The sequence below is a fragment of the Rhinolophus sinicus genome, chromosome 17 (assembly GCF_057876585.1).
Source record: "Rhinolophus sinicus isolate RSI-liver-muscle chromosome 17, RSI-T2T, whole genome shotgun sequence".
Classification (NCBI taxonomy): Eukaryota; Metazoa; Chordata; class Mammalia; order Chiroptera; family Rhinolophidae; genus Rhinolophus; species Rhinolophus sinicus.
In genome coordinates, this window is record NC_142517.1 from 39,246,440 (window position 1) to 39,271,173 (window position 24,734).

The following is a 24,734-nucleotide window of genomic DNA, read 5'->3' on the forward strand; positions in this document are numbered from 1 at the left end:
ATCCTTTGTAGAGTCACATTAACCAAATTAAAAGCCCTTGGGAAAAATTTGGCACCCTGTTCCTTCCCATTCACATCTTCCTAAAGACCTCTCAGGAGCTTCTATTTAGAAAGCTAGGATCATTACGAGGGCTTTTAATTTGGAAAGATTGGCTGCTCACCAGTGAGGCTTTCTAGACACCCAATGGTTGGGTAGAGTGGCTCTGCAGTGTTCCGATCTCAGTGGCCTTGAGATGATTATCCTCTTGACTCCTGCTTGCTTGCTAGTAAGTTTTCCAGGCCAGGCAGAGTCACAGCTCTGCTGCTGAAGCTTGTCTCCAAGACGGACACTATCATTTCATTCTGTCACTGAATGCATGTCTACTCCATGGAGAAGTGGAATCTATTCCTCCCACCCTATGAATCTCGGTTGCCCTGTGACTACTTTGACCAGTAGATCTGGTGAAAGTTGCTCTGCCAATTCTGGGAGTAGCCAATAAAAGGACTGATGGTTTCCACTTTCTTTCTCTTGAAATACTTCCTTTTGGAACCCAGCCTAAGTCACATGGAGAGACCACATTAACGCACTCTAGTTAACTGTCTCAGCTGACTAGTGTCACCTGTCAGCCATCCTGGAGCCCAATGTCCCTAGCCCCATGCACAGAAGGCTTCTGATTGAATGGCATGAGAGACAGCGAGCAAGAACCACCTAACTGAGTATGGTCAGTCCACAGAACTGTGAGAGATAGTATCGAATTGTTGTTTTAAATCACTATATTTGGGGGTGATTTGTACCACAGCAATAAGTAACTAAAATAGGGGCAAAGTGGGAAGCCACAGGCTAAGTGCTCCTAAGATTGTGGGCATCAACAACGTAGCCTGTAGGGAGGTGGTATTGCTGGTTGTTTATAAGATGTAGACAGATTTAGATAAATGACCATCTGTCTTCCACTTTTTTGGCTGGTCATCAGAATTTCACAATTGGACTGTTGTTCTATTATCACTTAGATTTATAAATACAAATATTACTATACAAATGTTGTTTGTATACTGTAAAAACAAAAATATTATTACATTACTGTACAAATGCAAATATTTCTGGGAAGGGTAATGCTCTAAACGAAGGTACAACAAGCTTTTTCTGCATAGAGACAGATAGTAAATATTTTAGGCTTTGTGAGCTATACGGTCCTTGTGGAGACTACTCAACTTGGCCAACGTGACATAGATGATATATATAAATAAATGGCATGGATGTGTGACATAAACTTTTTTTTAAAATTAAAGTTTATTGGGGTGACCATTGTTAGTAAAGTTGCATAGATTTCAGGTGTACAATTCTGTATTACATCATCTATAAATCACATTGTGTGTTCATCACCCAGAGTCAGTTCTCCTTCCATCACCATATATTTGATCCCCTTACCTTCATCTTCCATCCCCGACTCCCCTTACCCTCTAGTAACCACTAAACTATTGTCTGTGTCTATAAGTTTTTGTTTCTCATTTGTTTGTCTTGTTCTTTTGTTGTTTTTGGTTTATATGCCACATATCAGTGAAATCATATGGTTCTCTGCTTTTTCTGTTTGACTTATTTCACTTAGCATTATAATCTCAAGATCCATCCATGTTGTCACAAATGTTCCTATTTCATCTTTTCCTACTACCGAATAGTATTCCATTGTGTACATATACCACAACTTCTTTATCCATTCATCTATCGAAGGACATTTTGGTTGTTTTCATGTCTTGGCCACCATAAATAAAGCTGCAATGAACATTGGAGCACACATGTCTTTATGGATAAAAGTTTTCAGATTTTTTTGGTACATACCCAGGAGAGGGATTGCTGGGTCATATGGCAATTCTATTCGTAACTTTTTGAGGAACCTCCACACTGCCTTCCATAGCAGCTGCACCAGTCTGCATTCCCACCAACAGTGTATGAGGCTTCCTTTTTCTCCACAGCCTCTCCAACATTTGTTACTATTTGTCTTGTTGATGATAGACATTCTGACTGGGGTGAGGTGATATCTCATTGTGGCTTTTATTTGCATTTCTCTGATGATTAGTGATGTTGAGCATTTTTTCATATGTCTATTTGCCATTTGTATATTCTCTTTGGAGGGATGTCTCTTCAGGTCCTCTGCCCATTTTTCAACTGGGTTGTTTGTTTTTCTGTTTTTGCCTTGTATGAGTTCCTTGTATATTTTGGATATTAGCCCCGTATCGGAGGCGCTGTTTGCAAAAATCTTCTCCCATTCAGTTGGTTGCTTCTTTATTTTTTTGATGGTTTCTTTTGCTGTGCAGAAGCTTTTAAGTTTGATATAGTCCCATTTATTTATTTTACCTTTGACTTCCCTTTCCTTTGGAGTCAAATTCATAAAATGCTCTTTGAACCCAAGATCCATAAGTTTAGTAGCTATGTTTTCTTCTATGCAGTTTATTGTTTCAGGTCTTATGCTTAAGTCTTTGATCCACTTTGAATTAATTTTGGTACACGGTGACAGACAGCAGTCCAGGTTCATTCTTTTGCACATGGCTTTCCAATTCTGCCAGCACCATTTATTGAAGAGACTGTCTTTTCTCCATTGTGTGTTTTTTGCTTATTTGTCAGAAATTATCTGTCCATATTTATGTGGTTTTATTTCTGGGTTTTCAATTCTATTCCACTGGTCTATGTGTCTGATAAACTTTATTTACCAAAATAGATGGTTTGTCAATTTTGACCTGAGGGCTGGAGTTTGCTGACCTTGTTCTAAACAATTATTTCTATATCTAACATAGATATTTGATTATACTGCTGTCATCAGCATTGTATTTGGTTACCTCTAGCTCCTATCTCTCTTGCCATTCCTTCTGAGTCTCCTTTGTAGGTTTCTCTTCCTAAGATGGAAATGTGCTCCTCTAGCCTCTCTTCTTTCCTTATTCTATGCTCTTTCTCAGCCATGTGACCCACTCAAACGATTTTAGTTAATACTAATTTGGCAATGACTGAGAAGTCTTTATTTTTGTTCCGTATTTTATCCAGAACCCTTGAATATCTTGCCAACACTGTACATTCAATGTACTTTTGTGCCAGTTATTAGCTTTAAAGTCTCTCAACTTCAAACTCACCCTTTATAATTAGTTCTTTGATGCTGGGGCTGGAAGTCTGCAAACCCTATTCCTTCTTTACCAGCTCTTAGTCTCTGTCAATAGGGCAACAGAGGGACACTTCAATGCCAAAGGACCAAGGAGGGACTTGCTGCTTCCCGTTTACTTGCTGCTGACTTCCTGTCTACTTGGGGTTCCTGGGAGCCCGTCTTCAGCAAAGCTTCTTCTCTCCAGAAACGTGTTCTTTTCCGTAATAGCAGTTGAATCTAGTTTTTCCAAAAGTTGCAGAATTACTTGTATTACCACTCCCTCCCCTCTTCATCCCCTACTTCAGCACGAGTGGGTTTGTGCCCTCTCCTCAGAAGTCGGGGGTCTCAGACCTTCAGGACCCCTCCTCCAAGCGCGGAGATACTAGCACCACCAGCTAAGCAGCACCTCCTAGTGGGAGGTCTGAGTGTTGGCCCAGCTGGGTCCCTTTCCTAGTTTCCGTTTTAGTAATTCCAACCTCTTCTCTTTGACTTCCCAGCCCTAATGGATGGTAGATCCTTCCTTTAATTAGTTCCTTTGTGATCAATTATTGTTCTCCTTTGCTTTTTCAGTTACCTAGTTAATAATTTCATACCTAGTTAACGATTCTTTATATTAAATTCCCTTTCAAATATCTGGCATGGTTTCTGCCTCACGACTGGATTCTGAGGGAGTTTATATTCTCCACCAAAAGTGGCTCTTCCAGCAGGGTTTCCTTCCTCAGTAAATGGCACTAGCAAACCTCTCCCTATCCACTGCCCAACGGCTCAAGCCAAATATCTGGGCATTGTTCTTAATTCTTTCTATTCACTACACTCCCATATGCAACCAGTGAACTACAAGGCCTGTTGATTTGGCTTCCCAAATGTTTCTTGTATCTATCTGCTTCTCTCCGTCTCTATGTGCTCTACTGTACATCAAGCCACCACTTCTAACTGAATGTAGCCCCTCCTTCTGTTCTCCCAGTACGACCCTAGAAATGTCTCAAGCACATTTTTCAGTGAAATATTTTCTGAAACATTTCGAATTCTTAACATAACTTAAAAGTCCTTCTGTGATTTGACTTCTGCCTCTGCAGTTCATTTTGAAATATGTTCCTGTGCCTTTGTCAGTTTTTCAGTGTGCCATGCTTTCTTTGCATTCTTGGTAGAAACTCTTCCCTTTGTTTAGAAATCTCCCTTTTCACCTGGATAACGACTACATATCCTTTAAATGTGGTATAAATATCTCTTTCTCAGAGATGGCTTTCCTGGCCTCCCAGACCAAATAATACTCCCGTATTTGCTTCCATAGATCGCTGAACGTCCACTCTTTCACTATAGTATTCAGTAAATGTGTAACTAACTGCTTTATTTCCTATGTGGTAAGGCCCATCTAGGCAGGCGCCGTGCTTGTCTCGCCCAGCACAATGTCCTTAACACCTAGTGTTCTTTCTGGCATAGTAAATATTCAACAAATATTTGCTGAGTTCAGCTGATGTCTGTGTTATACATTTATCATAGGGCCTCTGAATTGATTACAGAAGACACACGTTTCCTCAGATGTACCAGGATCCCTCATGGCTAGCTGACTATTACCTCTTAAACTGAAGGCTTCTTTGATTTGCTTCTCTCAGATCTCCTGACACCAGTTGTCCCTTTGTGGGTTCTTACAATGTTTGGAGGAGACTGAATGGGGAGTGGATTGATCAGAATTTATTACTTTTAGCTGGACTGGAGGCTCAATATTACTCATGTCTATGTTGTCCGAGGGCTGTGTAGTATCACACAAATCTCCTCACACAAGTCTCGTGCATACCTGGGGCCAGATACATCTTGGTGATTGTTTTATTTAAGTTCTGGTAACCATGAAGGGATGTTTCTCTACTTCTAACACCAGTATCTTACTCCTCCCCACAAAACATCGATGTGCTAGTTTCTCTGTTGTTCCCTGAGATGTAGCCATTTTGTAGCCATTTTTTTCTCAAGTGACAGAAAATGGGAGAAAGGGTTGGGGAGTGGAATAAAACACTGATGGAAGGGATTTATGAAAAAATCTATAATAACCAATAATGAAGAAGCGGATGATGAAAACAGAATACGAAAAAGAGCAAATAGGAAGACCCATGAAAGCATACGACCACAAGCTGTTGGAAAAGAAGCAGACCTGAGGGAATAGGTTTAAAAAATCCATATTTGATTTGGATTCCAGAGAGAGAGCTGCACTTATTTTACAAAAAGAAAACAAATGATAAAACAACCCAAAGGACTTTCTTTTCTTTTTATCTTCTAAACAGATTTCACCAAAGATGGACATTTCTTTAAGACTAAGATATCCTTTCCCTTCAGCTGAAAGTTTTACCTTTTGGATTGTATTCCACACACGTTCTTTATCGTTTCTTCTTCCTTCAAGGGTGTCCATAGCATCTGCCATTAGTGACTGCAGCTGTGGCACCAAGATAAAAATTATCAGTGTGGATTTCACACAGAAATAACTTCTCTAAATACACAGATTAAAACCTAATTAAAAAATCATTTGTACGCTGATGATTTTATTACTCATCTTTCCGACAATGAACATTGCTACCTCATCTTTGCTTCAGTCATTACCGAGTATTATTGCAGATATAAAATACTGAAACAATGAAGAGATTCTTCTTGAAAATTTGTAGAAAACATATAGGTTTTAATGCAGTAAATGTTGATGTTTTGTAAAAACAGATTTGGGTTGTAAAGAATGAAGGCGGTAGTTAATTCCCTCAGGAAATGGCAGGCAGTACACGAACACGTTTTTTCTCCTAAGGCTAATGTATCATAATTTTAGGCATCATGCAAAAGCTCACCAGAGGACAATTCTAACATAGTGCTGTTTTATTGGCTCTTAAAGGATCTAGTTCATTTAAGCTCTTTTACTGTTCTTTTCTTCTCTAAAACTTCAAAACAACCAAGTTTTCTTTTTAGGTTCCATTCAAAGGCAAGTTTAAAACATTCTACCCTTTGCCATTTTCCAATTTAAAGCAGTCTTATACACACGCTGCATATGTGGCTGCAAAGTAATGAAGCCGTATCAAGCCATGTGACAGTCGAAACTAAAAAAGAAAGTCCTGTAAAAAAGAACAAATGCCAGTTCAGCTTACTGTGGCATCAAATAGTATGAACCCTCAGATAATCTTTCTGTACTTTAGATACTGCAGAGCTTAAGCAGAAGGGCAGAGAGTTGTCACTCATAACTCTTCTATTGACCAGTCACTGTTTATAAAGCACCATAAAAGGCATTACTAGAATTTATTGTCTAGATTAACCCATGCTTGGAAGTTGAAAAGTGACATCTATTACTTATGGTGATGAAATCTTGCAGGGTACATGATTTAGAAATATTTGACCTGTACATACATATACATCCATATACATTAAATTTTTTTTCTAGTGTGCATATAACATGAAAATATCCTATTAAATCCTATTTTCCAAGGTTTGAGATAGTGGAATATTGCACTAACATATTACTCAGGTTGTCAATAATGCTAGTTTGGCACTCTTTGTGTATATTTTGGAATATAAGTATTTTCAGAAAAAAGAAAGCCGCAGATGTGTGGTTAAGATCTAAGTGCAGATAACTCCCCTGTATTTTTCATTTAAATCTTGCATGTGTTTTTCAGGAAGACAGGATCAACATTGTGCCAGCTTCTTAATTTAACATTTTCTTTTCTTCCTCTTATCTCCGAGGAACATTAATCATCTAAAATTGGCTGTAATATGCACTTTGAAAGTTCCATACTGACTGCAGTCCTGAACGCCTTATGAATGGTAGGATAAACACTTAGCCTTTTAGAAAAGCATTCTGCTGCACAACCATAAAGGTTTTGAAAGTATTGCTGCCAATTTTGACTTAGTAATTCCTTGATTCATAGACTTTTTCTTTCCCCATAGTTTTTATCTTTAGTAAGCACAGTTTTATTATTTGTCTAGTCAGATGATTTTACAGGCTTACTGTGAATATCAGTATATATTTAATACCCTGTTACAGTTCAGATGAACATTATAAATGTTGGCAGTCCATTTCTTGATGAATTTGTTATAACTTTGAAAATTCAGAGAGGGAGGGTTCCTTAGTTATCTGAAAATTACAGGTGATTGGTTTGGGCTGTTCTCATCCTTGCTATGTGCATTCACTTCAGATCAATAATTAGTTTTATCTACTCAAAGTCAAAAGCCCTTCCCAACAACCCATTAGGATATCCATATAGAATACATGTTGCCTTTCCTCAAATGGCCAGCGCACTGTTTAATAATTGTTTTTCAAACAAGGTGCCATGGTTTCTAGTACTAATTATGGTTATTATATACAAATCTGTTCGAAGATTGTTTGAGACATTCCTTCAACTAGTTTTTGACTGCCTCTGAGTTAATTGGTTAATTCAGTTTAAAACCACAGCTGCTTAACTAACTACATTTTCTCCTCAAATAAGATAACTGTTTTATCTAAAAGTACTAATGTGTGTGTGTATTGGCACTGCCAACTTATCTGTGACACTAGAAATGGCTTTGTAGGCTTGGTTTTCTATACAGAAATTACTTTTTTGCCTCTCAATTTTCCATAGAAAAGAATCATGTATTAACGTATCTTGGAGTTTAAGAAACAATTTATTGAAATTTAACTTTACTCAAAACAAAAAGCCTGACACACAGTATGAGTAATCAGCCCTTTCTTTCGTTTTTACACATCACACAGTTCTTGATATAAAAAATGGAAGCTAGTCAATGTGAGCAAATAAAAAAAAGACATTCACTTTTCTACATTTTCCAGTTTCTTCATTAGAACGCTTCATGAGGGTTGGGGAGTTCACCCTCAGACTACATTTATTATGACAAATTTCTTTCAGATCATATCACTTTGCTGTTGGCTCAGGGCCTATGAAAGCCTTAAACAAAGAAACACAAATGCTTACCAATTCCGCCTCCTGTTGACTGATGTCCTGTAGATAGGGAATGGTTGCTAGCTCTGCCATTACTTGATTGATCACCTGGGACTGCTCCTTTACTCTCTGCAGCTGGCTGAGGAGGCTGGCGTATTGCAACTTCTCCATCACGCCCGAGCACGCATGGAAATTCCCCTAGCCTCCCAGTAAAAGTAAATGTTTTAGAACAAAACCACAGAAATAGACCTTTCTCTGGGGATTAAAGCAAGGGTTTGTTATGTTTACATCCTTTGAAGCAATGGTATCTAGTACAAACAAATGTTTCCTTCTATCATTTTGGAGAATTATCTGTACCTTTCCTTCAAATAGATGAATGTATGTAAGAGGGAACACTTTGCAGGACTATTGACAAGGATTTGCAGGTGGCCCTGCATAAAGAAGTTGGACTGAGGGAAAAAAGGGGACTGAAATTGAACCTGTGCCCCACTCTCCCAGTGGTGATCCCACCGCGCTATGTCTATTCCGAGTGGGGAGACTTTATCTATGTCACCAAGGCATCATAAGAGCTAAGAGTTGCCCACTATCTTGTTTACATAAAATAATATTTGTAAATGCAAGTTGAATCCTGAAAAATGTTATACACACTGAATTCTGTTTACCCCAATGGCTTACATCAAACCTTAGCTCTGCTTTTATCTTTAGATCTCATTTTTGGCCTTGGACACTGGCTCCTCTCCTTGTGGGATTATAGCACTTTATTCTGACTCCTAGGACCATTCCAACAACGGACATGATCTATCTTGAAATAGACCATTGTCTATATTTTTAAGGGCCACCAGCCCCCGTGAATCGACTAGTATTTTGGGCTTTCTTAAAATGGGGCCTACTTATAATAAGGTGGCCCACTTATGTGTTTGCTACTGCCAGTCATGAAAGAGGAAACATTACCTTCCCTAAAAAGTTTAATATACTTTATAATGCTTGATAGGAGAAGCAAAATTTATAATAAAATTCTTACATTTACATTTAGAAAAAAGTATTTCTGACAAAGGGGAATCTCTCAGGGTTAAAAGAAAAGCCTGACTTTCTACTGTTTGGAGGGTGATGAGAAATTGGAAGTCATACGAGAATTTAGTTTGGCAATTTCATGCCACATCCTGGTGCTCAGAAGAGGAAGGCTGGCTGCCCAGTGTCCCTCTATGGCATGGTTCCTCCTGGACCATCTGCACTGGAATCACTAGGCTTTTGTGTTAACTACGAAGAGTCCTGGGCCTTACTCAGTGAATTACAATCTTTCTTTCTTTCTAATTAAATTTATTGTGGTGACATTCGTTAGTAAAATTACGTAGGTTTTACGTGTACATTTTATATAAAACATCATCTATATATTGCACTGTATGTTCACCACCCAGAGTCAGGTCTCCTTCCATCACCATATATTTGACCCCCTTTACCGTCTTCTACTACCCCCACCCTCCTTTACCCTTTGGTAACCACTAAACTGTCCTATGTGGGATAATCTCTTGATATGTGTTTTTAGAAATATGGATTTTAGCTAGGTACCCCAAAATATTCAAATATCGTAAACAAGTTGAAGAACCACCTTAAAGCTTAGTAGTTGAGCAAGGACCATTTTCATTTGTCCATACTTACAAAACAGATTCCTTCCCCCCCAGAAACTGGAGAAAGCAGACATTATTTTTCTTTCTTAAAATAGACTCTCTTCTTAAGAGAAAAATCATTAGAAACCGGCATTACTAAAGAGCATCTGAATTTCAGCTTGAATTTAGAAAACAGTCCTTTCTGAAATGTCATACTCATAGTTTGATTGACACCAACCTCTAGAAGTTGGCACTTTTCTAGAATCTTGGTAATAGAGGAAGGTCGAGCACCGTGGCATTGTGTTTGGCCCTATACCTATCTATGCCATTTGAGTTATAGTCTTCTAGCCCTGCTGATTTGTTCTCTGAAATTAATAATTTATCTGAAAATCTATAAACTTATAGGAGCGATGATTGCAAACTGTGGATTTGGAGTCCTTTTTCTAAATTGACGAAATAGCTAGCCTACCCGTTTAGTTTAAACATGTAACTAAACAATGGATTCTGTCAAATAGAGGAAAGCAAGTTGCAGGAAAAACCGTTTTCTTTCTGAAGAAAAATTGCTTTCTTTGTCTTTTAAAAAAAATAAACAATGGGGCTGCTTGTAGGATAGAGGTGTAGTGACTCAGCTCCAAAGAGCAGAAACAACTGAAGCCTGCTCGGGAACATACTGTATCAGTGTAATTTTCCAAAACATTAGGAAAATAAAACTAGTGGAAGGCAATGGTGCTTTGTTAGCTTGATTGTTGGAGGCATGACAAAACAGGGAGTACGCCATACAAATCAAATACTAGAAAAAAAGAATATAGTTGACTGCTAATAGTCACCCATCCTCCCCCAGCCTCCAGCCAAATGCAATACTGGTTATCAGGAAACTACAGATGAATATTTTACATATACAGGACAATGGTCTTTGAGAGACAAAGTAAAAAAGAAATAAAAATTAATATCTACTGCCAGCAGGAATGTTCTGATGCTGTTGCTTTAAGAAAATAATAAAAAAAAAAAAATGAAGGAATTACCTTAAACATCTAATGCTAGCTAGCAAGGGCTAAATCTAACGGGAAGTAGCCCTCCCAATGAGATTTCACGAGTAATCAAAGGGCTCCTTAGCTGCTGGAGAGAGTGTAATAAAGTGGCGATGATTGAAGCTAAAACCTCACACAGGTACAATGAAGGTTAGGTAAATAGCAAGTTCAAATGAAGGCTTCAAGTTAGAATTGCTAGATTTCATAGCAGGTATGGATAAATGTTTGTCAAGTAAGTGGCACTACATGATAGCACTGAAAAGCACAGCCCAAGTGTTTGGAATATATTTCCATTTAGTATAACATATAGAAATATTCACTGCAAAAAAAGGTGTAGGAAACACATATTATTGTTTATTTCAAATGTGCATGTGTAAACATTTTTTTATGCTTTGCTTGGAAGAAATTAAAAGTAAAGTTAATGAGGCATTAAAATTATGGTTAGTTGGGTCATTTTTTGGCAAGTCAGCCTGTGAAGGAGGTTTCATGCATGGCAAGAGATTTTATTATTTTAACTCTTTAACATTTAGCCTAGGAAGCACGGTACATACGGTTTGAAACTGACAGCAGCCAATAAAGTTAATGAATGGAAAAGCACAGTGCTGTCCGGTAGCATGTGCAATAATTAGGACAAAGATCTAGAGAAGGAAAAGGACCATTAAAGCAGAGTTACGGGTTGAATGGGGCTGAGGTTCAGTGGGATTAAAAGCCACCAGATAGGGAGGTGGTAGAATATTTTAGATTATAACTCTTAAAATGCCAGAATCATTCTTGTTTGGCCATGTGTTGTTGTATGCCTAGCAAAGGAATTTATAAAGATAAGGAGACTGGTGTCAGAGTATAAGGAGAATCATTGCTTAACATGTAGAAACCTCCTTCATACCAGAATGCTCAACTGTGTCTACCACACCTCATGGCAAGAAGTGAAAATTCATGTTCCCAGGAAAGACCTACTGTGTGCAGTAGATCTATGCCTTGAGACGGTACCTCAAATTCTGCTTTTGTGATGCAAAGCACAAAGGTACCTAACTTTTGTGACACTGAACATATCAGTGATCTAAGAAAAAAAATTGGAAATCCACAGGACACTTGCACAATCTTCATTTAGAAGAATATGTGATTTCAAAGTACACAATTTATATAAAGAAAAAGAAAGGTCTGTAAAATAGTCCTCTTGTCAAAGCAAACTAAAACCAATACAAATAACGAAAACTTCTACAGTTTGTAATATTCTACAAAGCGCTTCAACATGGATTATGTACTTTTGGTCTCACAACAACTCTGCAAGGTGGGCCTGGCAGATATCAGCCTATTTTATAAATGAGAAGAAACAGCTCCGAGGTTAAGTGACTTGCCCTCGGATTACACAGCTAGAGCACAAACTCGGACCAAAGCCTTTATCTGCAGGTGCCACAAAATAGGGTAGCAGCTAATAAGGGCAATGCAATGCCTAAGCATTCAAGTGGATGGCATTTGATGTCTGACAAGAAAAAACATACCTCAAGGGATCTGAAAAACACCATTGAGGGCTGCTTGGGTTACAGTTAATGGTACCGCATAGGAATAATTTCTACTCAGCAACTCATTACTTGCTTCATTAAGCTAGGTTACCTTTGCAGACAATTTTATTCGGTCTTGCTTTATGAAGCTATGGTTGGACATATAATAAGAATCTTAAAGGCCAATAGTTGGACATACTTGTGGTCCCTGGGTACTTTCAGGATCACTCACTTCTTTCCATTAAAACTCTCTGAGGCAATCTTTCAAAAACTGTTATTTTCCACAGAGGCAAACATAGGAAAGTTGAAATTCCTTGCAGTTAGCAGAGTGGTACTGACTCATTCTATTGAAGATTGAGTTATTAATTAGATGCTAAAAATCTTAATTACTATAGGGATTTTAAATCTCCTTTATAGACACATAAAGATACATGCATATACAAATTGCAAGTGGTCAGAATGCCATGTGAAAGGTGAGAAGAAAATGAGTTAAGAACATTTTAAAAGTACATAATACCTAGATAGGCACAAGCTGCATTCACTATACACTGTGAGATCTGAGTTGGTAACAGATGATGTGGTCGTTTCCCTGACAAGTGATAAGGTCTGGCAGGTATTCACCCCAAAAGCCAGGGCACAGACAGATCACCTCCACAACGTCCAGCACACTGGCTCCACCAGGCTAAGCATGTGCGGACAAGGTGAAGTAATGCTACATGGTGATGGTTCTTGTTAGCAAAGCTTTCACTGTTTGCAAGGGCCTGATGCTGCCGGTGATATGTGTGTATCTCTAATTAGGGTGGGGAGGTGGGTAAGGGGTTATGTGTGTGTATCTGTGTGTCTGGAGGAGTTTGTGATAGAGGGTGAACTGAAGAACAATCCCCAAAATTTGTAGTGGAGTCAGAGATAAACTGACTGTTTGTGTCTACCCCAAATTCATATCCTGAAGCCCTAAGCCCAAGTGTGATGATATGTGGAGACGGTGTTTTTTGAAGGTAATTAGATGAGGTCATGAGGTGGGGCCCTTACGATGGGATTAGGGCCCTTATAAGAAGAGACATCTCTGCTAGGTAAGGATACAGCAAAAAAGGTGGCCAATTGCAAACCAGAAAGAGGGCCTTCATCAGAACCTGACCATGCTGGCTCCCTGATGTTGGAATTCTAGCCTCTAGAACTGTGAGTAAATACATGTCTGTTGTTTAAGTCACCCAGTCTGTGGTATTTTGTTAGGACAGCCCGAGATGATTAAGACAGAGATGGATTTCTTATTAACAGAAATATAGAAGAGATAATTGGGTGTAACACAGTTGTGGGGAGGGAGAGATACACAGTAGGAAAATCAGAAAAAATGTACTTTTGTATTTGAAATGCATAGAATTGCAAATAATGCAAACAAATTAAGGGTTTTACAGCTTTTCTAAAATCCTGAATAATGTTATTGAGCAGATAAACTGCTGAACAGATGTTAAGTTGCTATTTGTGATGACCCCCTTGGTTCCACTTGTAAGGTAAGAACATCAAATCACTGATGTAATACAAAATCCACAAAAAGAAAATTCTTTAAAATTTCCTGTTTATAGACCTTTCATAAAATACAGTAGCCCTCACTTATCCTCAGAAGATATGTCCCAGACCCCCAGTGGATGCCTGAAACGACACATATAGAACATTTTTTCCCATACATGCATACCTATGATAAAGTTTAATTTATAAATTAGGCACAGTATGCGATTAACAGTAATAACTAACAATAAAATAGCACAGTTATAACAATATAACAATATACTATAATAAAAATCATGTGAATGTGGTCTCTCTCTCTCAAAATATACTGTAAGTACTGTACTAACCCTTCTTGTAATGATGCGATATGATACAATGCCTACATGATGAGAGGAACTGAGTGACTCAGAATGGTGTGCAATTTAAAATGTATGAATTGCTTATTTCTGGAATGTCAGTTTGATATTTTTGGATCATGGTTGACCTCAGGAAACTGAAACCATGGAAAGAAAAACTGTAGAAAAGGGGCTACTGTATTAAAAAAGAGGAATCTGCAGCCTTTATAGCTTGTGAATGAGAAGATCCCTTTATGTACTTTCAGTACAATGGCTTGAATTTTGTTAAAATAGCAAATTCATTTCTTATTTTGGGCTTTTTAAGACTGAAAAGCCAAAAGGCATATTTTTCCTGGATCAGAAAAAAGGATTAGATCATTTATGTGAAACGTATACAAAGAGTAAGTGTTTAGAGTAGTATTAAGTTTCTCAGTGTGGTGTGGTGGCACTAACTTGAAAAGCTCTGAATTCTCGTGTAGGTAATGGGATGGTTTGAAGGAATGGCCCAATACATGAAATAGGGAAAGCATTGTATTTGCTAAAAATTTTTTATTGATTTGAAATGAGAAATTCACTGCAACCTTGAAGTAGATATCAGGAAGGCACAGCGAAAAGGCTCTTTTAAGAAACACAAGCCTTATAAATGCAGGAAATTGCAACGCATACCATTGGAATATGTTTTAAAATAAAATCATTAGCTAAATTTTGGTTAGTTTTTTGCAAAGGAGGTTTACTATGAAAGTTTCTAAAATCCTCCAATACTTGCAATATTTGCACCATAAACATGCCATACTTCTAGAATTGTCTAATTTTTATACATTGGACAAATATTAAAAGAATTCATATACCTACATTCAACTGGGTGCTTCTAATAAAATCCAATATTGGCAAGATTCTCTTCCCCGTTGTTTCCATTTGTCTCACTGCGTCTTCTCCGGTCAGCAGACCGAAGGGAGTTTTATGTTCTAAAAAATTGTAACAATAAACTTTTGTACTATATTTTCCAGACTTCCATTTCAAAATGCATTCTTTGGCAAGCTATAAACAGATAGCTCCAATGTTAATAGATATAAAATCTTTAGTACAGAAACCAGTCCCATCCCTGGACCACGTGTATAACAATGAAAGATCTATGAGGAGAAAGGCAGAGGAGACATTGCCCTTTAGAGACTATCATTTATTCATTTTGTTGTGTTTTGTGATTGAGAGATCTAAGAGACAGCCTATAACAATTCACCTCTTTCTGCAGAGTATGTTTTCCCTGAGTTGTGAAAAAAATGTTGTCATAAATGTGTCTGATTCTTGTCTTGTTCCTCCCAGGCATTATTCAAGTGTGTAGATCGCATTGACTTTGAATGTAGCTCAAAGTTGAGATAAGCCTCAGAGGATACAGTGCCAAACAAAATACAAATCCTTAATTATGTGGGTAGGGCTGAAGGAATAAATTCAACCTGGTCGTGAATTCAGCCCAGAAGTTTCAGACTTCAACTCCCTGTGACTATTTTCTTGCAAGTTTCAACTAGAATTACAGAACACCATTTAATTAAAGTACTCTTTAGGAGATCTAAGCTCTTGGTTAATTATATAAGAAAAGAGTGGAACTGATATTAATACAATAGCAGATAATCTAAGTGATTTAAGGTTGTCACTGGCTATAGTTTCCATTTCATAAAATAGTTTTATGGCACAATTATCTTCTCCATTTGCTAATTAATGATGACAAAAGCTTGTATTCTTTAAGTGACCTATGAATAGACATTGGTCATAGTATGCTTGGGGTGAGATGGTTGGAATGAGGAAGGTGGATACTCTAAGATTGTGTTTGGTTTTGCAGGAAGCTTTCCTGGAACCAGAATTCCAGGTATTGTTAACTAACCCACAGAAAAGACTGGGAGGAGTTAATTATAACCCAAGAATTTTGGGGGCCCAGGCCTTACTATATGCAAAGCCTTTGTGATGAATAAGACTTAATGAATAACGTACACCTCCTGCCTTATAAAAGTATCGAAAGATAATAACTCCAGGTGATTCACCTGTAAATGTTGGCAGCTTCCTACTTGATACTTTTTCTAAAAATTTCCCATCTTCTTTGTTTTTGAACCCAAGAGTCAAGAGATATTGTTGGGGAGGAAAAGATGACCAGTCAGCTGTCTGAGGCAACACGTGGAATCCTTGAAGGTCTGAAATACAACAGAAAAAGACTAAAGACTGTTATCACATTATTGTTTTCCAAGTATTTTTTTTTTTCTTTTCAGATTTCAGGAATTGTACTTGGAAAAAAATGATAAGTACAAACATCAAAGATACAAAGTAAAAGTATGTGCATCAAAGGTCAGTTAGCTGATATATCAAAATCATATTTCATTATTTATATTTTTCTTAAAATATGAATATACACAAGGCATAGTAATAAAATATGGCTAAATTGCATTTCCCTATTTTCAAAATAATAGAAAATTCAGGACCAGCTTGCAGCCTTAATATTTTTATCTGTGACTGTTTTCAAGAAAATCTGATTTTTCTGTTCATGGTTTAAAACTTAAGGAAATAAAGTTACATGAAAGGAAAGAAAAAAATTACCAAGTGAGAATTAAAATATAAGGCTAATGAATTAATTTAGTTTACTATCCTGCCTAGTTGTAAAAGGAAATTTGAAATGATAAATGTACTGACTTGTAATCAGATTAGGAAGTGACTTGAATGTCATGAAAAGGGTTCTTAAAAAAACTCAGCTTTTAATGACTGTAAGCGGTAATGGTTACTGAGTCCTTATTTCCTACCTATGTTGTTCTAAGTATTTTGTGTGCATTGTCTTTATAAATCTTAAAACTTTACAAAATTGGTGATGTTGTCCCTCTGTATAAATATGAAGTTGAGGTACACAGATGGGCAATGATTTGCCTGAGAACATAGCCTGCAAGTGGACAAAGTAGGAGTCACACCGGGCAGTCTGACTCCAGAGACCCAAGGACTAACCGTGGCATGCGGCTTTCAGCGCTCTTGCCTATGGATTGCCTTTGGGGTAGGGATGAATGTCAGCCTTAGGATCTTGAAATGCAGATTCATTTATTTCCTTTCTGAATAATAAGGCTTTGGTTTATTTTAAAAGACTTCTCAAATGAAGGAAGATGAACAGAGAGTTTAACGAGCCCTCCCTACTTGACACTGCCAGAAAGGGGAAAAGATGAAATTTCAAAGATCCTTGAATTATGATTTAGTTAAAGACCCATCTTTAAGGTTGAATCAGAACTCAACTGGTCCAGAGTGTGAGGGGGATGGGGGGTGGGAGATGAGGGTAAGGGGGATCAAATATATGGTGATGGAAGAACTGACTCTGGGTGGTGAACACACAATGGGATTTATAGATGATGTAATACAGAATTGTACACCTGAAATCTATGTAATTTTACTAACAATTGTCACCCCCAATAAATTAAAAAAAAAAAAAAAAAGAACTCAACTGGTATAGACTTCATGTTTATCTGTAATATTTCTTTAAAAAAAAATGTTGACAGAGTAAACCATGAGTGTTTTTATTGACCCTCCCCGTCCACCCTTCTTTAGCTGTAGAACCCTTTGTTCAGACTAAAATTTACTGAGTAGCCCAATTTAAAGCTGATAACTGTTCCCTGGTTATGGTCAGCTCTTTAATGTGGTTTTGCTCCTTAGCTTAGAAGGTCCCACGATCTTCTCGCCATGCTGGTGATGGTGTCTGGGATTGTCCTATGGGGATGTCCTTGGCTCCCTGGGGAACGCTGCATGACTAGAGGGCCCCTGAATGGGTGTAGGTAGGTTTTACAGCTGTTCTAACCCTCCTCTTCCCCCCCCACTGATATATCTAACATATTGACATAGAAGTCTGGATCTCAGATGCCCTGAAGCCTCCTGTCAGCACTAAAGAATACTCCAGCTCAGAGAGGACACCTCCAAGACTTTTAGGCCTACATTGAAGTTTTCTTGGAGGCTTGGTGTCCTGAAGCTCAAAATAGATAGTATGTATTATGCATGGACTGGTGTTTGTAGTGGACTGCAGGAAGCATCTGGAGATTTGGTGCAGATTTTCTGGTACAGCTCTATTGCCAGTAACAGCCAGATGTTTGAGGGCTCTATTTTATAAATAACAAAGACTTTGAGAGGTTGATATCTTCTTGCTCTTAAATATTTGATGTGTAAAGATGAGACCAATACTAAGAGTGGTAGTGATTAAATTGATGAGTGAAACTAATATTAGCACTATAGCTAATTTATTATGAAATATGCTTGCAAAAAATAGAAGTATTTTCTGTTCCATTTAATCCTATATGTTTCATCCTATGAGTGTGTATTATTAATTCATTATTAATTTCTAGTCAAAGTATCAAAATATGAGAGGTCCCTGCATACATTCTGTTAAATTGAGGGAAAACAATTTAAAGTATCATTCATATTCCATTTGTATGCAGTGTAAATTGCAGTTGTGTGAACATTTAGCTGAGCAGGTGGTCTATGACCCAAAATGACGAAACACTTACCAGATGTCGAATCTCATGTAACATTAATTTGAGTGCTAATTGTTCTCAATTTTATGCTCATAAACCTCTACCTACGTCCGAAAAGCCCCGTGCCTCTGATGGATAGGAAAGTTAACCAGATTATATTGTCCTTTGGTAGAAAAGTTGAATTGATTAAAAATGTCTTCTTTGCTTCTGTCATGTCAGAAGAAAACTTGGGACAAATAAATCTTTGAATGCACTTCTTCACAATTTATCACATTAGGAGATGAAATTTAGATGACTATGACCAATTTATTATCTAAAAAAAATCTGTTTGTGGGCTGGCCCGGTGGCTCAGGCGGTTAGAGCTCCATGCTCCTAACTCCTAAGGTTGCCAGTTCGATTCCCTCATGGGCCAGTGGGCTCTCAACCACAAGGTTGCCGGTTCGACTCCTATAAGGGATGGTGGGCTGTGCCCCCTGCAACTAGAAAACGGCAACTGGACCTGGAGTTGAGCTGCGCCCTCCACAACTAATACTGAAAGGACAACAACTTGACTTGGGAAAAAGGCCTGGAAGTACACACTGTTCCCCAATGAAGTCCTGTTCCCCTTCCCCAATAAAATCTTAAAAAACAAAAAATAAACAATCAGTTTGCACAGATGATGCAATTCCAAATTTTTACCATGAGGGAAGTGGATGCTTTAAAAAAGAATATCAAAGATAGATTGTGAAGATTAAATTTCTTTCAGAAACATAATATTTCATTTCCCCCGTCCAAATGAAAGATGTCTAAGTTGCAGCCAAAGAGGATAAAGTTTGCACTTTATCGAGAACTTTTATTGTACCACTGAAGTCTGGGACTGACCAGTTTTCAAGTTCCCAAGTTATTCATGGCCTTTGACCTTCTGTCCTTCGCCTTCCTTCTCCTTAAAGTCACCTCCTTAAAGTTCAGTGACAGTCATTTTCTTTGTCTGTCTCTCTGTCTCTCTTTCTCTCTCTGCCTCCTGTCTCTGTCTCTCTGACTGTCTGTCTCCGTCTCCCCCTCTTTCCTACACACATACGTACATACTAGCTCCTCTTTCTCCCTTCTCCTCCTGCCTTCTCATTCAGTGCTCCTCCAAACTGTCTCTGGCTTACTGGTATGTTCTTCACACATACAAATACACTCTTGGGGAATTTCTCCATTCTGTGGCTTTAGCTATTACTTCTAACCAAAAGATTGGGGATCAAAGCTATAGTCTCATCTGAATATTATCACCAAATTCCATCACTGTATTTACAAATGACAACTGGAGACATTCTAATTTGCAAAATTTACTTCAGACACAGCCAATAGATTCCTCAAAAATGATTTTCATAGTCATCACAACTCCCCTCTTCCCTGCTTTTCACAATATGTTATAAGATAGCTATTATTCACCCTCTTATTGTGGCTTAAAGTTTAGAAGCCACTGTTGATTTTTCTTTCCTCTTATTTCTTGACATTTAGTGAGTCTCAAAAGCTAATTAAACCTGCCCATTGTAATACATCTCACATTAACTCCTTTCTTTGCATAATCAGTGCTACTACCCTGGTCAAATTTGTGATCACATAAAATTTGGATTATAGAAAAAGTTTCCTAACCAGCCTCAATGCCATCTGTATCATTTCATGCCAATATATCTCTGAACCATCACCTAATATCTGTAGGATTGCCTTTGTCATTGTCACATCTGCCCTCAGGAACTTCAGTGACTTCTGTCCTGGTAGTCAAGGGTCTCAACTATGTGCATCTGTTGTACAATTGATACCTAATTCCGATGTTTTCTCCGGTATCAACCTTATCCTCAGCTCTGCTGATTCCACTGAGTTGTACCAGCCTTTGCTTATGCTGCTTCTGAACTTTTCTTTGTGCTTTCCACCCAGAAACACCTACATATTCTCCCCATTTTTCCTTTGTTCAATTGATCACTATCATCCTAGATGTACCTAATTTAAGTCCCACCTTATCCATGAAGGGTTTCCTGAATATTTCGTTACCCCCTTCACACTCTATACCATTTACTCCAGAGTGAATTTCCTAATGCTTCATGGGGGTACATCTCATTTCCCCAATACACTTAACCCTCTCGAAGTTCACATCTTCCAGTTATATTCACTCCCTAAGCTCAACCGGTTTTAATGGTCCAAATTAAAATAGAACTTCTGTGAATCAAAACTAGTGAAATGTTCAAAGTTTTGAGATATAATTTATTTCTGTCACTAAATTTAGAAAAGAGTAGCACACAGTCTTTGCTCTTCATTTTGCCTGAACCTTAAATGATTTCTGTTCAATTTATGAAGGGGAAGTGAGGTAAAATAATCTGTAACAGATGACTCAGTGGAGCAGATGCGCAAATGAGCAGAGCAGCTTTGCCTGGATAGAAGCATTAGTTTCATACTCAGGTTGTACCTTTGCTGCCACGTGTTCTCTGGGAACTATGGACTCTTAGTCACAAAGCAAATTGGATTAATAGAGAGTCTGGCATAGTGCAATTGTGGCAGCACCAGAAAAGTATCTGCAAAAATATGAAATATTGATTGTAGATCAGCAGACTCATCTACATATATGAGGGATAGCTTTATTTGTGATGAAGTTAAATATCCATAAGATAAAATTTGAGCTCCCTAGAAGTAAAGTACAAAACATAGATGCCATCGTCATCAGTACCTTCAGTTGGACACCTCATCATAACCACAGCCGGCAGATTGTGAATGAATTTTTCAAAGCAATTTTTTTAAAAGAAAAATCATAGAGATTTTAAAACTCTTTTAGAAATATGCAAATTTGATAGTGTTCTATCATCACATTTCTCTAAGTTTCACTTTCTTTTCATTTTTTGGTGTCTATGTCATTTCTCTGCCCTTTGTCCATAACAAAATGTTCTGACATTTTGGGTTAGAGCAAATCTCATTTCTAAAGGTCCCAATTGCTCAGTGTGAGATGGGACCATGTCAGTTTTATATGACTTCTTTTTACTGATCAGTTTCAGAGTTTAGTTTTACAGTGCCTTCATAATGCCAACACTTTGTCATTACTTCTTTCCCAGTTATTTTCTGAGTATTATCTTGTATTCCTTTTAATGCCAATACTTCTATCTTGGAAGTTATCCACCAATTCATGTCAGCAAGAAAAGAGCAAAAGGCAGCAACTTTGCAGCTAAGTTATCATTATTGCTCCCCATAAATAATAAAACAGCTTCTACTTTTAAAAACATAGATAGCATATTTTGATTTTTGCATTTGATGTGTGAGAAAGTTATATGTATAATGAATCTTTGTATAGTAAGTTATATTTTCCTCTGACCTTCATTATAATTTCAGAGTTATAGATACAAGTGGAAAAAATTGGTTTTCGTTCCCAAGATTCCTAATTTTCACTTTGGGCTGCTGGTTCTCCAAAACCAATCTGTGTATTTCCTGTCATAATACATATACAAACTTTGAAAAACAAGTAATTCTCTCAGGACTTTTATGCATAGTGCTTGTTCATTTCAATCTAAATTCTTAGTGATTCCAAAGTTTTATGTATAACCTGCTGTATTATATTTATTCTCGGGCATTTCCTTAATTCCATGTCCACCAAAGTAGATTTGAGATCATTAAACATTGAAGATACTTCTATTTCCTTTAATATTGATTAGGCTCACAGTCAGTGAAATAATACAATGTTACTATAATTCTCATAAATGGCTGTATTAATGCATTATATAAGGGTTGGAATGGGCATTGGTTGGTTGGCTCTCTAGCATGCCTTTTCTTCTCCCCCCCTTTTTTTTCCTTAGAAAATTCTCTCAATCCATACCTGCTCTAAAAGTGAGACTAATTGAATTCAGCCAATCAGACAATGGCATTACCTCAACCTCAGTTTTGGTTCATCGTAAGCATACAATGCAATTTGGGCGAATGAGAAAGTGTGAGTCCCAGTAAATTGCGGGGAAGAGGCACTCACTGTTCCTTAGGACAGTGTGATTTAAGATCTGTAATGACATTTGAGCCTTTTGCTTTTACCAAGAGCTAGCACTTGAGGGCATGGTGCAGGTAGGTAGTAGAACACCAGGTAAATGAGAATAAAGCTGACTGCAGAAAATAGAGCAGTGAGTGAGCTGTTGGATCAAGCTGTATTTAAAGTCAGTCCTGCCTGTGGATCTTTAAGTTATATAAATCAGTGTATTTCATGCCTCCTACTCCCCCTTTAAAACTTAAAATAGTAAAGTTAGTTTGACCTGTGATTCCTACTACCTGAAACAAAAGATTTCTGATATAGGGATTTAGCTAGTAGTTCAGTATATCTGCAAATACTATAGAATCCCTAGAATATTGTAGCTGAGATGTAAGATAGTTATTAACCTTTCAAGTTGACTATCTGGGAAAAATATTTTCCTCATTTAAGAAACATAACAGTTTAAGGATTAGGAATTACTAATTTTAAAACTAGTACAAAGATTGAATACATCTTGGTGATGCCATTATTATGATATTATTATATAATTACTGATAACTAGAGTCAAATATGAGATGATAATAAAAATAAATGTTTAGAATAATTTTTTTTTATCTTTATCATAATTATTATTTTTCCACTTTTGGTTAGATTCTGCATCTCATTGAAAATGACTCTTGGGTAGTTAACTAAGAATGCTAACAGAAGTCTTATATAATCTGAAAGCCTTTATTATCCTGACTATCTGAACTGGTCATCTACTTATTTGTTTGTTTATATCCCACTCTAGAAGTGTAATGACTTGCCTTACATAAATACTTATAACATAAGAAAAAGTGTAAAAGAATATTTGGGTAAAACAGACCAAAAGGAGATGTAAGAGACAGGTGATGAAGTCTTAAGTGAGATTAATACACAAAATGTGTTTTATAAGGCTCATATATACTTGTCAGAAGTAAAGAGGATCAGCTATCTTATTCACAATGTTCCTAAGATTAAAATAATAATAGTAATGCCATCCTAGAGATGCACAGCAATTTCTTTTCCTGAGACCAGAGATTTTCTTTTGTTGCTTTCTGTTGAAATTGGCTTCCTACAAATTTTTGTTTAATAAATACAATTATTGAAGACAATTAAAAAAAAGAATCACCATGATTATCATGTACAAAAACTATTATTACTCATGACTTATCATGATTCATGAGCAAATGATCTTATGGTAATAACTCAATAATTTCCTGTAGTGGACATATACAATTTGAAAGTCAGCAGCCTTTGACTTAGGATTTGATAAAATGTTCTTTACATATGGAAATCTAAAAAAAGAGATTTTCTTGATTATTAGGTGTTAGATATTACTTTTCAGTATTCACTATTCATTATTCTTAGTCAGTTTGGTTGTGATAAAATTACTTTTAATTTGTTTTATTCCTATTAAACTCAGAAACAAAATGATTGCCTTTGACCACTATTATTTTATGTTAAAATATTTAAGCGGTCTTTTTTTTTTTTTTTAAATTGGGAACATTGGGGAACAGTGTGTTCTTCCAGGACTCATCAGCTCCAAGTCAAGTTGTTTTTTTTTTTTTTTTCAATCTAGTTGGAGAGTCATTGTTTTCAATCTAATTGCGGAGGGCACAGCTCTCTGGTTAATGTGGGGATCAAACTGGTGACCTGGGTACTGTGAGCACTGCGCCCTAACCAACTTTGAGCCAACTGGCTGCCCTGACTACTATTATTAAGACTATTATTACCCTCTACAACTTTGGAATTTCAGGCCAAAGTAATAAGACCTGAAATAATAATGAGAGATGTAAATATTGGAAGTGAGAGACCAAATTAGCATTACATAAGGATAGATGATTATTTACATAGAAAATCCAAGAGAGTAAACTGAAAATCAATTAGTATAGACAAGTGTTCAGTAAAGTATCAAAAAGGAAATACACAAAACTCAAAGTAAACAGATGTAAGATTTAAAAAGTCAGTTAAAATATATAGGTATAATAAAATATACAGTATAATGAGAATATTGGTTTAATTCATAATAGCAACAAAAATGATAAAACATTAGAAATAATCTTGATGAGATATATAACTTAAATGAAGAATTAATGATCTAATTTACCTGACAAATATTTGTAGGCCTTTTTTACTGGAGTTTACATAAATGTGTCAGGTGTTATGATAAAATAGTAGGATAATGAATGCCATCATGTTGCTTACCATTTGGTGCATGCAGTATACAGTCAATAACAATATAGTATGATACGTTCTTAAATAAAGGTGAGACTGGGGAACCAGTAAATGATAGAGATAAAAAAAAAATCCAAC

At 37.0% G+C, this 24,734-nt stretch overlaps 1 protein-coding gene across 1 annotated transcript in view; it reads right to left on the reverse strand.

The window, feature by feature from the left end:
• Positions 1-24,734, reverse strand: part of SPATA16 (spermatogenesis associated 16) — a 209,174-nt gene that overhangs the window by 18,331 nt on the left and 166,109 nt on the right. The window contains exons 7-10 of the mRNA XM_019734941.3: positions 15,998-16,144; positions 14,817-14,929; positions 8,029-8,193; positions 5,442-5,525 (exon numbers count right to left, since the gene is read on the reverse strand). Coding sequence (XP_019590500.3) covers positions 5,442-5,525; positions 8,029-8,193; positions 14,817-14,929; positions 15,998-16,144 — 509 coding nt within the window. The remainder of the gene's footprint in view (positions 1-5,441; positions 5,526-8,028; positions 8,194-14,816; positions 14,930-15,997; positions 16,145-24,734) is intronic.